The 15033-nt window shown below is 40.5% G+C and overlaps 1 protein-coding gene across 3 annotated transcripts; it reads left to right on the top strand.

The window, feature by feature from the left end:
- The first annotated feature begins 11 nt into the window (after positions 1–11).
- Positions 12–11958, top strand: si:ch211-261d7.6 (zinc finger protein 420). 3 transcript variants are annotated; one of them, XM_051957423.1, is made up of 3 exons: positions 12–415; positions 3472–5046; positions 10309–11958. In XM_051957423.1, exons 1-3 carry the CDS (start codon positions 298–300, stop codon positions 11541–11543), a joined length of 2928 nt encoding a protein of 975 aa, XP_051813383.1. In that variant the 5' UTR covers positions 12–297; the 3' UTR covers positions 11544–11958. The 3 variants fall into 3 exon arrangements, with proteins under 3 accessions (XP_051813383.1, XP_051813384.1, XP_051813382.1); XM_051957424.1 differs by lacking the exon at positions 3472–5046 and having other exon boundaries at positions 13–415; XM_051957422.1 differs by lacking the exon at positions 10309–11958 and having other exon boundaries at positions 14–415; positions 3472–9326.
- Positions 11959–15033: the final 3075 nt, after the last annotated feature.

Raw genomic sequence — 15033 nt, 5'->3', positions numbered from 1 at the left:
AAGAAACGAAGAAGACACTTCCGCCGGGGAGGAAAAGGCACATTGCGCAGGCGTGTGAAAGACTGTTAGCTGCTCTGTTCATCACCGCTCACTTTAGTAAAACATAAATAAGACGTTGCATCCTGAAGTGGTAACGAGCTAGATTAACATGCACGTTTTTTTTTTTTTTTTTAGCTTATCTTCACGCCGGTTGAGCTGACTGAGCCGTAGTTAAAACTATTCCAACACAACGGTGGCTCTGTTAAGATAACGAGCACTAGCCTGGGTGAGCTAGCACTAGCAAACAGCCACACCAAGATGGACGAATCTGCTCCAGCATCGACCAGAGGAGAGGACGGAGCTGAAAACAAGCCCTGTGATGGCGACACAACCTCTGAAAACAACGCCGGTCCACCGACTGAGGACACTGCTGATCGTAAGTATCCAGGATTTATCCACAACTTCAATATTAGCGTTGTTAATACTAAAACACTATTGTGATCACGTGTGTTACCCTTACACACTAACTTCAATACAGAAACATTACATACATATGGCAAAAATAAGTGTTTTTTTTACGGAAATTGTCACTAAGAAGTCGCATTAATTTTCCAATTTGCGTTTTTAGATATTCTTTCATGTAATGATCGGTGTTATGTATTAAATCAATACAATGTCCATAAGGACGTAGCCTGAATACTGTGTGAATGTGCGCTTAGCGATTTGGGAAAATATCTAATTGTACTCTTTATAACGGGTATTAGAATTTGCAATATGACCTTTTAAGGCTTTGGCTCGATATTTAAGGTTTAATTGATTCAACATGTGATGGGTCTTCACATGTCTATCACATGAGCCACCATCAAATTATGGACTGTTGTATATTCTAAAAACAAGAAATAAATGGCCTCAAACTTAAATTACACATTTTTCAAGGCATAGGAGATGGAACATTTTTTTTTTACAAAACCTGTCACCTTGTTTGCTTAATCAAAACAAATTAAAAAAAATATTATAGGATAATCGTCAAAGTCATCTTAGCATTGCACATTCAGCAATCAAGCTAAACAAAGTGATAAAAACTAAACCGTGGTTAGATGCACTTCATAATGCCTATTCTAATTCGCAGCCTTTGCATTTAGCTAAGTCTGTTCAAGTATGGCTTCAGCTCCAGTGTGAATACATTATCATTATTCTTAGTGCTGGAATGTGCAGTCTATTAGTTATCAACTAGTACGTTATGTGCAAATGGGAAAAAAAGTCCTGTGGTTTCAGCTGAGCAATATTTATTGTTTGGTCTGGTGAAGCTGACACACCACAGATGTGAAAAGTTAATCTGCAGATCACAGACATTTGAAAAAATGTCGTAATAATCAGTTTTGTAACATTTGAACAATGCAGTTCAGGCATGGCGTATGTTCTTTGCATGAATAAGAGCCAGCAGAGTCGCACCTCCCACCTTATCACAGGCAAAACACATCTAATGCTGAACATTTTTTTATAGATAGATACTACAATTTATCAAAATTCGCTAAATGCCTCACATTGCAGGCTGCAGTAGCTACTGCATGGTGGCTGCAGTGTGCTCAAACAGGTGTGTGACCAAAGTGTACTTTGAAAAGAGTCAAATAAGTAATGTCATATCTGTCTGATGCAGGTACATTTCATGAGAATGGCATACAGGGCAGTACACCAAAGTTATGAAAGTACTACTTTGCACCACTGTGGTTAATGCATCTACTGCCTGCGGTGGTTAGAGTGACACCAATACAGCTTAATGATCATCATGCACTTGCACGAATGAGACCACTTGAAGTTTTAACTTGCACACTCTCAGAACAAGGTTGCAAATACGACCATTTTGGTTGCAGTGTGAAGCCGTGTCCAGGGTTCAGTCTGTGACACCCTTAATTATGACTCACTTATTTTATGCTTTGCCGTGATATTTTACTTTATCAGTATTAGCCATCTAGCATCAGCTTATCAAGCTCTGCTACCTAAATAATAATAATACTATTTCTAGTCCAAACTGACGGGCAGGAACAAACTTGCAATTTCTTGATAATATAGCACATATGTCGACCAGGCACTTCTGTTGTATTTCAAATGTAAATGCATTCCAAAATAAAACTTTCTCCTTTAAAGGCAAACTTTGTTTTTTTTCAACCTGGGGTCTATTTTCATATGTCATTTCATACATGTGAGTGATGGAGAAATGAATTTTTGACATAGCTCCAGTATTTAGCCAGGCAGGCAGCTTAGCAGCTCAGCTAGCAGCTCAGCTAGCAGCTCAGCTAGCGAAAAGTATGGGGCAGCTGGCCCCCCTGCGTCAAAGTCCGCCCTAACGTGCTTTTTTTCCCACACTGACCGGTTCAGATAGTCTCAACGAGTGTCTAGTATGTTGTGGGACACTCATTTCTCCATCACTCACATGTATGAAATGACATATGAAAACAGACCCCAGGTTGAAAAAAACCGAAATTCTCCTTTAACATCATGTTTTCAGTGACAATGAATGATATATGGGTTAATTTAAACAGTGCTTTTAACTATTAACACTTGATCGATAATGACAGCTAATTATCAAGTTCTCTGTAAGAACTTTCTAATTGATTTAGAGTTTTTTTTATTGTTGTAAAATAGACTAATATTTTTGACAATGACAAAACCAGTGAAAAGAATTACTTTTGTTTCTCATAAGACAGAAAAATATTTACTGTTTTGGGGGGGGAGCATTTTGTTCAACAATTTTTGCTGTTAGGCAACGAATAACAGCATTGATACTGCATTGGATTCTTGCATCCCACTGGTAGTTTCTCATAAGGCAATTTAAGGCAACATCAGAATATCTTCAATGTTATTGGCCAATCTTCTGCTTGCTAGTGTGACCTCATCCTAAAAATGTGCTGTGCTGTCAGTCAGAAAATCTTAAATGAACATGGTTGCTTTTTAAACCAGGGTTCTGAACAAACAAAAACAGTTTACCATCATCACATCATGGCTTTTTAAAAAAAGCAAATTTATACCCCTTTAATTTTGGGCTGATATATGCACATTCAGTTTGACATCAGCATTGCATTTGCAGTCAAGAAAATTAGTTGTTGTGCTGACACAACTTGTAATGCAGTGCCACAGACTGCTGGTGCTGTGGAAACATTTGCACATTTAGAAACACAACTCATGCAGCTGTCCAGTAACCGAATGATGAAACTTTACAGTGGTGATTAGGTTAAGCAGTGTATAATCAACTCACTAACAGCACTGAGTGATTTATTTTTTTTAATGTCAAATGTAATTTTTCAGTCGTCAGTTTTTATCCTTCCTGTATGGAAATTCTACTGTTGTGTGACAATACTGTAAACTGGAATTCTATTTAAAATAAAGACCTGTTTTGTACCTGTGTTTTTGTGTTTTGCTTTTTATTTTTCCTTTCTTACCTTTTCTGGAAACAGGAGTGGCTTTGACCTCCTATTTTCCCCTTTCTATTTCTAGGGGTTGGGGTTTTCTGCTGTCGGGATTGTGGAGAAGCCTTCAGAGAAGAGGCAGCCTACTTGGAGCATCGCCAGCAGCACCCGGAGGAAAATGTGTATTTAAACGAACAGTCCGATGGATTACGTAATGCAGAAAAGGACAGTGAAACGCCCCTTTTTTGTACTATATGTTCACTCTCATTTGTTGAACTGAGTGAATTCCACTCGCATATGAAAGAGACCCATGATCAAAGATCTCAGGAGGAGTCTGACATTCAGATTAATTCTGGTATCCCAAAGCAGCACTCCTATGAATGTCCAGACTGTGGGAAATCTTATGTTGTGATTGGACACTTCCTCAACCATCGGCGCTCACACAGTCAGCCCACCAAATCAGTTTTTAATGAGCTTGAAGATGTGAAAAAGAAGTCCTTCCAGTGCGAGTCCTGTGGGCGGAATTATTCTCGAGCTTCAGCTCTTGACGCCCATCGTCGTTGTCATGAGGAAAAGTTGGTAAAGTCAAACAGGAGCTCAAGAGATGCCACTCAGACAGGAGAGTCAGTGTTAGAAACTAATCCCAGTGAAATTCAGACAGAAAACTGTTCTGAAAAACGTCACAAGTGTTCATGTGGTAAATCTTTCTCTGCCCTGATGCGACTTAAAACGCATCAGCGATTTAGCCGCAACAGCCTGTGCTCTCCAGAAGAAATGATACCAAAACCAAAGAAGAGCAGCAGTGAGTTTTACTGTAATGAGTGTCAAAAGGCTTTCAGTGGCCATATTGCCCTTTTTAACCATCAGCGATGGCATGCTAATCACTCAGATGATTGTGCACAAAGGTTCCCGTGTGAGGAATGTGGAAAAGTATTCATGACTCTGACGTTCTACTACAGACATCAGCGCACTGCACACAGTGATGAGACCCCGGCAAAGTCATTTCTTCATCAAGTGTGTCAGCTGCAGAAAAAGGCATTTGAATGTAAAAGCTGTGGGCTTAAGTTTTCCAGAGCTTCTGCACTTCATTCTCATGAGCTCTTACACACAGATGTTTATAAAGAAACAGAGGAGGCAGCCCAGAGGAGTTCCTCTCTCCCATCTCAAGACCAAGTACTGGAAAGTGGCATGAAAGAAAACCTGGAGTCTTCTCCAGAGGTTAAAGTGCAGCCAGAGAGCTTTCTTCCTCCTAGTATGGCTGAAGAAACTTATGTAAATGACACTGATGAAGACATGGAGAGTTACGAACCTGGAGACTTTAATGTACAAGTGATCAGTGCGAGTGAATCTGAGGACGAGCCAGTCCAAGACGTGAAGCCCGATCTTGAGCTGCTGTGTGAATCTGATCAGGACGTAAGAGATGACGAAGTTTCCACTGGAAATCTTCTAATTTCAAAATCGGAGATAGACTTGAAAATTGTACAAGTTGACTTTGAGCAAGCTGACGAGCAGTGTGCACTGATAGCAAGCGAAGCCGAGAATACACCAACAGAGGAAAGACATGATTGTCCAGAGTGTTACCGCTGGTTCACTAATCCCTCATCACTGCGCGTTCACAGAATGTGGCATGGCGTTCATAGGAGGAGAAATCAACAGACTCAAGGTCAGTCAGTGGCAGCTTACACATGCAACACGTGTGGCCATGAAGCCCGTAGCGTTACAGAACACTGTAATCACGTACAAACCCACAATGCTCAAAACCCAAGCAGTGACGTGTTGGATCAGGCAGAGGGTTTAGAGGGGCAAAATCTGACATGCAAAGAGTGTGGCAAATTTTTCTCTCGTTTATCTGCTTTAGTTTCTCATCAATTACATCATCCCAAAAGAAAACCATTCCAGTGCCCAGATTGCACGGTGTCTTATTCGCATGCAGCTAACCTCTTTAACCACATGAAAACTTGCTCAGCTCAAAAGAAGGAAAATATTGCAGCTAGTAAAAAAGAATACAATCCAAAGAAAACCCTACTGGGCCCAAAGATATATCATTGCGAACAATGCGGAAAAGGGTTTTGGTCATTAGGGGCTTACTCCCATCACAAGCAAAGTCAGACAGAGTGTACAGATTTGAGGCTGAGAAAAGGTGTAGGATCTCTGCACTCTGTTAACGGACACCCACGCTCCGGCACTAAGGTTGCATGTCCAGTTTGTGGCAGAAAGTTTCGCCACAAGGGCATTATGGCGTTGCACATGCGCAAACATGAAAACGGAAATCACAAATGCGAGCTTTGCAGTAGGTCGTTCCGTCTTTTTTCCAGCCTCCTCAGACACCAGGTGGTGCATAGCGACCAGTTACTCCCACCACCCATAAAGTCTTTTCAGCATCAGGTTGAGCAGTTGAAAAAGAACACGTATAGCTGCCCTGACTGCGGGAAGCTGTTTTCGCGGGAAAAAGCGCTGCAGTTTCATATGAAAAGCCACGGTTACGAGACCGGGCACTCCCCCTCGTCGCCAAGATCCGCAGTTGGCCTGGAGGATCTGCAGTGTGCGACATGCCTCGCACATTTCAGCAACAAGGTCTCTTTAAGGGCTCATCAAAAACTTTGCATTAAAAGAGAGAGTCTGGTCGTCGAGAAGACAGAATTCTTAGACGATAATGATCCGAAATTGAACAAAGACAGTATCAACATTAGCACAGAGCAAAGCTCAGACCAGTTTAAGGTGCACACTGAAGTAAAGAATGAAACAGACAATGAAAATCTCACGGGTGTAGGCGACGTAGAAAGCCCAAGTACAAGCAATTTGAAATACAAATGCAACAACTGTGACAGAAGTTTTTCAATGGTTGGAGCTTTGAATTTTCACAAACGAATCCATTGTGAGGACGACAAATCTGAAGCAAAATCAAATTTGGCCATTTCTGTGATGTTTATGAAACCTAAACAAGACGAGCCAACTAAAGGAATATTTCACTGCTCAGAATGTGGGAGGCGATTCATGACCAACGCAGCCCTCGGCTCCCACAGACGATGGCACAAAGATAAGAAATGCTCACGGCCGTTGCTGAAAGACGATTTGAAATCTCTGAGCCACAAGACGGAGGACGGACCTTTTCACTGCGAGAAGTGTGGCAAACAGTTTTTCAACCGGCATGTTCTCCAGCGCCACCAGTTGTTCAGTCTTCATTGTCAAATCAAAACTGAGCCCGATTCGGAGAGTGGCAGCACACCGGAGCAGTTTTCATGTCCTGAATGTAACAAAACATTTGCGCAGAGTTCACTGTTAGCCGCTCATTATGAAAACGAGCACAGTGAAATGCTGGAGGCTACAGACCGTCAAGGAGATGAGCCACTAGAACTGTTAGATCAGGTCTCAGAACAAGCTGATATAAACTGCAGTGAGAGGGAGTTAGTATCCGTGACATTAAAGCAAAAATCTCATCGGTGTCAGCTCTGCACTATGACTTTTGCCAATGCAAGAGGTCTGCGTGCTCATAAATGGCAGGCCCACTCAAAGGGCACAAAAGGCAAAAACATGGTACATGTGAGTGTTAAAATGGAGCCCGTTGCCTCTAGCAGCGAAGTCAACACGACGGAAGATTCATCAGCTCCACAAAGCGACACAGCATTGGTGAAAACTAGCCCTGTTGACAGAGCAAACAAGAAAATCAGATCAGACCCCCTGCCTGCATCGTGTCTTGACTGCGGGAAACAGTTCAGTTCTGCAGTTGGCCTCATCGAGCATAAGAAAATTTGCTCGGAGGCAAAGCATGAGTCTACACTGGACATCCAAACTCTTGAAGCTGAGGATTCCCCACTGCTCGGCCGCCTGTCAGACCACGCCATCAAATGCCTCTTCAAGTGTAAGAAGTGTGGGAAAGCATTCCAAACGGAGGAGCAGTTAGGTACCCATAAGACCAAAGCGAGGAGCCGGCCTTATTGCTGTGCTCTGTGCTGCCACGGCTTCTGGACCGAGAATCAGCTGCAGCAGCACCTCGCCTGGCACGACGAAGTCCGCTGTCGGCTCCCGAATGAGGTTCGCTACAGACTCGGCACCGCCATGACCTCAAAGCTTCTCAAACCCAACCTGCCCACTCCTGACAGCCAAGGGAAGTGTTTTCCATCTCCAGCACTGATCCGACCGACGCTCAGCCCCGCCACAAGCCACTCGCAAAGTAGCCATAAGTGCCAACACTGTGGCAAAGCCTTCCTTTCACCAGCTGCTTTACAAAACCACAGAGCTCAGCAGTGTAATGGCGGCGACTCGTACCGGTGCTCCGTTTGCCCCCGGACCTTCAGTGAAATCCAAGACCTTATCGATCACCACCAGGAATGTATCAGCGATTACAGAAGACCGAGCGCCGCCCCCACTGCTGCAGTCTCATCTGGAAATACAAACAGCCTTTCTTGCCTTGAATGTGGAACTACTTTTTGTCAAGAAACTGATTTGCACCAGCACTATATCGAGCATGCCCGCGGACATTATTAAAGAAAGCGAACAAAAACGAGCTGATGACACTGTAGATTGTGGGGCCGTTAAGCTAGACAATTTTCTGTTGGGCCTTCAAGTAGTAACATACTTTCCCGATTTGTTTGTACATAATTTGAGATTCTTTATAGTTAAAAAAAATAACAATTTCTGAGGTTATTTTCCTATTCTCAGGCTTTTCCTTTACACTGGAGTAGTATGTGTACAAATGTGAAAGTATAACCGCTTTTATACCCTTAGGTTGATGTCAATAATGCGTAGTTTTGAGCCACCATTTTTGAATGATTGTCAGTTGACCCTTGTTATTACCTTTGCGGGATTCACTGGCTTAAGTGTTGGAATTTACATTTAAATATATTAAAAAACAGATTTAAAGCATTTATGCATGTCTGTCCTCATACAATTGCAGTCCTTTGAGAAATGAAATGTGCTGTTGATACACTACTTATTGCAAACTTTATGAAGACACTGAAACACATCTGCACCGCAAATATAAATATACACACACACACACTAATGATGCTGCTGTTATTTTTAACACCTGAAATTGTGCTGAATGAGTTGCATATTGCTTAAAAACATAAATCATGTGAAATTCAACAATGTGCACTATTTTGAAAATTAAAGAAATGGCAGTGTAACAAAAACTTAAGTCAAGTAATTATGTTTTGTACAATACATCTTGCATTAATATGAATTCCTATGTTGTTTCTTTTCAATGTTATATTTCAATCTTGTGGAAAGACTTTTAGTTACTTCAACTAAAATAGTGATTCTGTTCTTGTAGGATCGTTGTTTATAGTGAAAATAGTACTTTACTGTATTAATTTATAAAGTCTTTCCTTTCCCCCTCCCATTTTTTTTGCCCTAGATGACCCATATGACTACTTGTTTAACTTGCTGTTTCAGAACGAAAGAGGATTAAAGGTGTCTAAAAGTAAAAAATAAATCGATTAGTATTTGCGGAAAATATTGAGTTGTGTGATTCATTTTATCAGTATCAATGTAGGTAGTGTTATCAGTCTGGTTTCCCTTAATGTTTGGTTTTTCTGATTGCTGAGAGTGTTTACCAGTATGCATTTCAGAGTGTAACAGTCACATAAGAAATACATTTTCATAGGTATTACTCACAATGTGAAATATATAGACAGCCTGTAATGTGCCACTGAAAGCCAAACAGTTAGTTATATAGTTAATACATAAATTGGTGCATTAAAAATATCAAATTTAAATTATAATAAATATGCAATATAAAAACCTCATAAATGAATGGATATCCAAAATTTAGACAGGATTTTCAAATGACTTATTTGCTGTCTCCTATACTGATTTAGTATAATTTTTCTGTCTTTTTGTTGAAATAGCCCATTATTAACAGGAACTATCTGCTGTTTTGACATACACAAAAATCCAAATAGTCCTCTGTTCTAGCTTGTCAAACCTCAGAATTTGCTTTTTTTTTTTTTTTTTTTAAATTTCCTGTTAAATATATCTTTCTAGTTTTAGACCGTAAGTGTTGCCTTGGTCCTGAGTCATCACTCACACTTTTGTGAAAGTTTGTAGCTCAAACCTCAGTTGATTATTATTGAATAAAGAAAGGCTGCAAACTTTTCTGGTTTTAACATGTAGCTACCACATGTGAACCTACTAAAATGGCACTAGACTGTGGACTTGGCTGGATTACATTTCATTGCCGATATTCTTCCCCTTTGTGCACAGTAATGGGAGGTACTGCATTCCAGCACACCATGACCTCAATATGACCTCAATATTTCATTAACAGGGTATTTCCAGACTATTCTACTCCTTTATGCTGTTATGTCTTATCATTTGATAAACAAAAGAGTCCATTATACTTCGGTAAAAGAAACTCTGTTAATATCACTGCTTAAAACCTATGTTTATTGAAAAATTGTCTCAATTGTTTTCATTCTAGCAAATAAAGCAGAGTTATCACCATTCTGACAACAAAAACTGAAGTTTCATAAAAGCAGAAATAGTGGCAGAGCTGTTGCATAGGGTTGGAGTAGATTATAAATTGCTGGTGAGTTTATATCATCTCGATATTGTGATAGTCTGACCTGAAGCACCTTCCTATAATTCAGAGATGGACAAAAATGAATTGGAGTCCAGTCTGCAATCCATAATTATTTGACTCCAGCCTTCAAAAATGTATCACAAATGGTCTTTATTTTACAAACACCTAAAAGGTTCAATAGATCTACTGATGCTGTTAGGACAGATTTTCCTTTTCTATTTAATGGAATGGAAAATCACAGCTCACCATTTCGCCGCTGTTACTAGAAATCAACTGGCAACTTCAGATTTCATAGAAAAATTGTCAAGATGTGTTATTTAACATACTAAAAATATCTACTATGAACTGACAAGATTTCCTATAAAATGATTAAAAATGTGTGCTTTTTTTCCCCTTTTGTAGTCAACATTACATGTGAGGATTGTGGACTGAAGTTTACAAATCCGGAGGTCTATAAGACTCACCTGCACCAGCATGCCCTGGAGGAAGAGGAGGAGGACGAGGAGGAAGAAGCCAAGATGCACGACAGCACGATTTCTGAAATAGACGTTGAAGACGACGGTGCGAGTGATGATGGAGACGGGTGTGACGTGAAGAGTTTGATACAAACAAATCCCGTAGAATTAATAGAAAGCGTTGCCACGGTGTCACTGGATGATCAACTTCGAAAGGTTTACACTTGCTTGGTCTGCGGGAAGATCTATACATACCTGGTTTCATTCAAAAAACACCTACTTCTGCATGACGCCCAGCCCACTGCAGCGACAAATCTGATCCTGAGTGAGCAGAAATTAAAGAAGTATGAGTGTCCAGACTGTGGGATGTCTTTCAGAAGGCGACCACGGCTAATCAATCATCTGAGAGTTCACAAGTCTCGTCAGTGGTTTAAACCAAGTTGCAATCAGTGCAACAGAACCTTCTCCACTGTAAAATCATGGGCTGCTCACATTGAGCTGCATAAACGGAACCCGTTTTGGTGTCTAAGTTGCGCCCAAGGCTTCAGAGATGAAGCGTCACTAGATGAACACATGCAAAGTCACGGTCCGAGGCGTTACAACAGCTCAAACGTGTCCGCACAGCTCAGGAAACACGTCGACACTGACACCGCTGCAACGCCTTTCATCTGCAAATTCTGTGGGAGGAAATTTTCCCATCGTGGGAGATTAATTTTCCACCAAAAAATACATCTGAAATGTCATAACGGGTCCAGAAGTGTGCCTCAGGAGACACTTCTCACTAACGCTGCTGAGGGACCAGAAGAAAATGCCGACATGGAGGAAAATGTGCTGAAAAGTGAAGGTCAAAGCGAGGGTTCTATGTCTGGGGAGCAAGAAAACTCTGAGGAGTCTGATTGTGGAGAGCCAGTGCATCAAGTCAAGGTTTTCAAACTGCCTGCCCCATCTGATGAGATAAAATCAGACACTGTAGAATCAGAAACGGGACGAGAGCTGGACGAGAAGGAGTCACAAGAAACAGACCTGCACAGAGAGCACAAGTACTGGGAATGGGAGTGCATCGAATGCGATACGGGCTTTGATGAAGTGGAAAAGCTGCATTTGCATTATATGAAGCATGCAACAGGGGAGGTGCCGATACCTCAGGATGATAGTGAGGGAGGAAGCCTTGCAGAAGCATGAATTTACTCGCACAGAGGCCTCAATAAGAACTCTGTTCTGTTAGTACAAGTTGAGGAGTGTCATTGCTTTTGTGCCTGTAGCTATTTACTCCAACGGCTGTCCATTGAGCTTCGAGTTTTGAAATCTTTTCGCTTCTAAATCATGTTACATTCCATTATGGACTATTATTATTGATGCTTAATATCGTGTTATTGGTGCCCAAAGGGAGTTTGACAATTTGCGTGCAACAGTTAATGTCACATTCTATGGAATTGTACAGCAACTCAAATGTGTATTTTAGTTGACGATCAGGTGTTGCGAGGCATTAGCATGAACCAAAGAGGCAAAAACTGATATAATAAACTGAAATAAAGCTACCTCATTCTACTTATACTACTACTGTACTGCTAAATCAAATAAATATGACTGAAAATAATGGGAGTGTGGCTGTGATTTAAATAACTGAGCTAATAGTCCTGTTATTGCTCTTTGTGCTGAATTTGCAAATGTCATTTACATTGAAGGCTTAAAGTATTCAGATAGATAGATATTTATAATCTATTGTTTTGCATAGCAAAGCATTCTGTGGTAAAACTTCAAAGACAAAATCTTGACATCTGTCATAAATAACTGACACTGTGGAGAGAAATATAAAGGCTGTGGTCACATTACTGTACTTATATTTATTAATGAATGGCAGCAGAAGTGCAGAACTTCCATGCATTTTATAGCTCACATTAAAGTCATTACTTTAAGCTTCTCGATGTTTGGTCAGTTGGCAATGATCAACACTTTGAAAATTTAATAGAGTTTATGACTAATTACGGACGAACTAATGGAAACTTTCAACCTCATAAATTATTAACCCCATAATTGTGAGCTGCTGTGTGGTCAATCAGCTTGCTGGTACCGTCTCTAATTCTTGTTTCTCCAATTTTATAGTAAAGAATGGGATTCGTAAGATTACGGTATAGAAAGCAGTGCAGCACAAATCTACAAACTCACCCCCACAACAACATCCTACAATAACTTATTAAATGTGTGCAAAAATTAAATGTGAGGTGAGTGTGCAGCACAGTGTGGTCAGTTCATGGAGGTTTTCATGAGCTGTGATAATGAGATTTTACAGTGAGTGCATCACACTGAAGAGGATCCTGCATCACATGCTGCTGTAGCACCACCAGCTGGCTGATACTGCTTACTTCTATCATCACATGCAGTATTACATGCAACTTCACTCACTTCTGTCTCCAAGATTTCTTCGATAGTAATTTTATATTAATAATATAGAATCTTAAATTGCTACATGCTGCACAGTGTAGTAGTGGTTAGCACTTTCACCTTGCAGCTCCCTGGTTCAAATCCCGGTCTGGGCCTGGGATCTTTCTGCATGGAGTTTGCATGTTCTCCCTGTGCATGCGTGGGTTTTCTCCGGGTACTCCGGCTTTCTCCCAAGATGCACGACAGCACGATTTCTGAAATAGACGTTGAAGACGACGGCGCGAGTGATGATGGAGACGGGTGTGACGTGAAGAGTTTGATACAAACAAATCCCGTAGAATTAATAGAAAGCGTTGCCACGGTGTCACTGGATGATCAACTTCGAAAGGTTTACACTTGCTTGGTCTGCGGGAAGATCTATACATACCGGGTTTCATTCAAAAAACACCTACTTCTGCATGACGCCCAGCCCACTGCAGCGACAAATCTGATCCTGAGTGAGCAGAAATTAAAGAAGTATGAGTGTCCAGACTGTGGGATGTCTTTCAGAAGGCGACCACGGCTAATCAATCATCTGAGAGTTCACAAGTCACGTCAGTGGTTTAAACCAAGTTGCAATCAGTGCAACAGAACCTTCTCCACTGTAAAATCATGGGCTGCTCACATTGAGCTGCATAAACGGAACCCGTTTTGGTGTCTAAGTTGCGCCCAAGGCTTCAGAGATGAAGCGTCACTAGATGAACACATGCAAAGTCACGGTCCGAGGCGTTACAACAGCTCAAACGTGTCCGCACAGCTCAGGAAACACGTCGACACTGACACCGCTGCAACGCCTTTCATCTGCAAATTCTGTGGGAGGAAATTTTCCCATCGTGGGAGATTAATTTTCCACCAAAAAATACATCTGAAATGTTTTCTCCGGGTACTCCGGCTTCCTCCCACAGTCCAAACATATGCTGAGGTGAATTGATGACTCTAAATCGCCCGTAGGTGTGAATGTGAGTGTGATTGTTTGTCTGTATATGTAGCCCTGCGACAGACTGGTGACCTGTCCAGGGTGTCCCCTGCCTTCGCCCGAGTCAGCTGGGATAGGCTCCAGCACCCCCCACGACCCTAGTGAGGATAAAGCGGTGTATAGAGAATGGATGGATGGAAATTGCTACATGCTCAAAAATGTATTCTGGTCTTGGTTTCGTCTCCTTGTGTTCAGAGTTTGACACTTAGAGGTTTTTTTTTTTTTTTTAATTCTGTTGCTCAAGAAAAACAAAAAGGTATGTACCTGCAAGGAGAATTTGCAACAACACGGCTAGTTTAACCTTTTCTGGTGATACTTTGCATACTGAGGTTGTAATAACATGGGAAATATTTTACATCCAGTAATTAAAATGAAAATGTACATTTTTATTTATTTACATTGTTCAGTGAGGGAGGAGGCGTAGCTGAAATTTTAGGTATTTCTAAACAGGTAATTTAGCTTTTTAAAGGCAAAGTCATATAAAACACAAATAATTTTTAGTTTTCTAAAGATGATTTATCTTCAGTTACATTGTTTGGTAATTAACCTTGTTTTAATTACTAGATTTCTTCTATATTTCACTATTGCACAATATTAAAAATTGCTGAGAAAATGAAGCAGACTTTGTGGACCTAAAAATATAAAAATAAAACTCTGTGCAACTTCAGTACATTTGTACCAATACTTATTTTAAAAATATCCTTGAAAATATAGTTTCTCGTAATGTCTATTTTAAATTCAAGATTTGAAAGTTTTTATTTGTGACGTGCTCATACAGTGTGTTCAGTTAAATGCAAAATAACTGTTCTTGAGACTGTGCAATAGTAAGACTTTTAAAAAAGATACATCTTTCAAACAATTACAAATTAGAAAGTCACACTATCATAAATAATCAGGTAGAGGTCTTAAACTAAAGAGCAGTGTACTGCGTTGTGCAAGAGTGCTGTCTGTGCATAGACCTACATGTTATTTACATATTTACATTTGTCCGGTGTGCTGTAGTGCAGATGAGTGCTATATTTTCGATTATAAGCTGAAGTCAAAGTTTGCAGCCAAATTCTGACATTATAATGAAAAACCATTCTTATGTAATTACACATGGCAGTCTTGTCTGTATTATCAAAAAATTAGATTTGTAAGTGACCAAAAATTTCAATTATTGTTTCATTTATTAACAAGACATTCTCTCCTCAGTGTAATTGGTAGTCTTTGTCTGGACAACTCTATTAAAAATGAGTTATGAGAGTGGATGCTAGATAACTACATTTCCCGTGA

This window comes from Acanthochromis polyacanthus, chromosome 12 (assembly GCF_021347895.1).
Source record: "Acanthochromis polyacanthus isolate Apoly-LR-REF ecotype Palm Island chromosome 12, KAUST_Apoly_ChrSc, whole genome shotgun sequence".
Classification (NCBI taxonomy): Eukaryota; Metazoa; Chordata; class Actinopteri; family Pomacentridae; genus Acanthochromis; species Acanthochromis polyacanthus.
The sequence above is the reverse complement of the archived record's forward strand: the minus strand, read 5'-3'. Positions and strand labels throughout refer to the sequence as shown.

What these genes read in the sequence shown, in the direction of transcription:
- si:ch211-261d7.6 (XM_051957422.1), top strand. Translation starts at nt 298, where the DNA reads ATGGACGAATCTGCTCCAGCATCGACCAGAGGAGAGGACGGAGCTGAA. An exon ending in GACTGAGGACACTGCTGATC is followed by an intron (nt 416 to 3,471) that starts GTAAGTATCCAG and finishes TTCTATTTCTAG; the next exon opens with GGGTTGGGGTTTTCTGCTGT.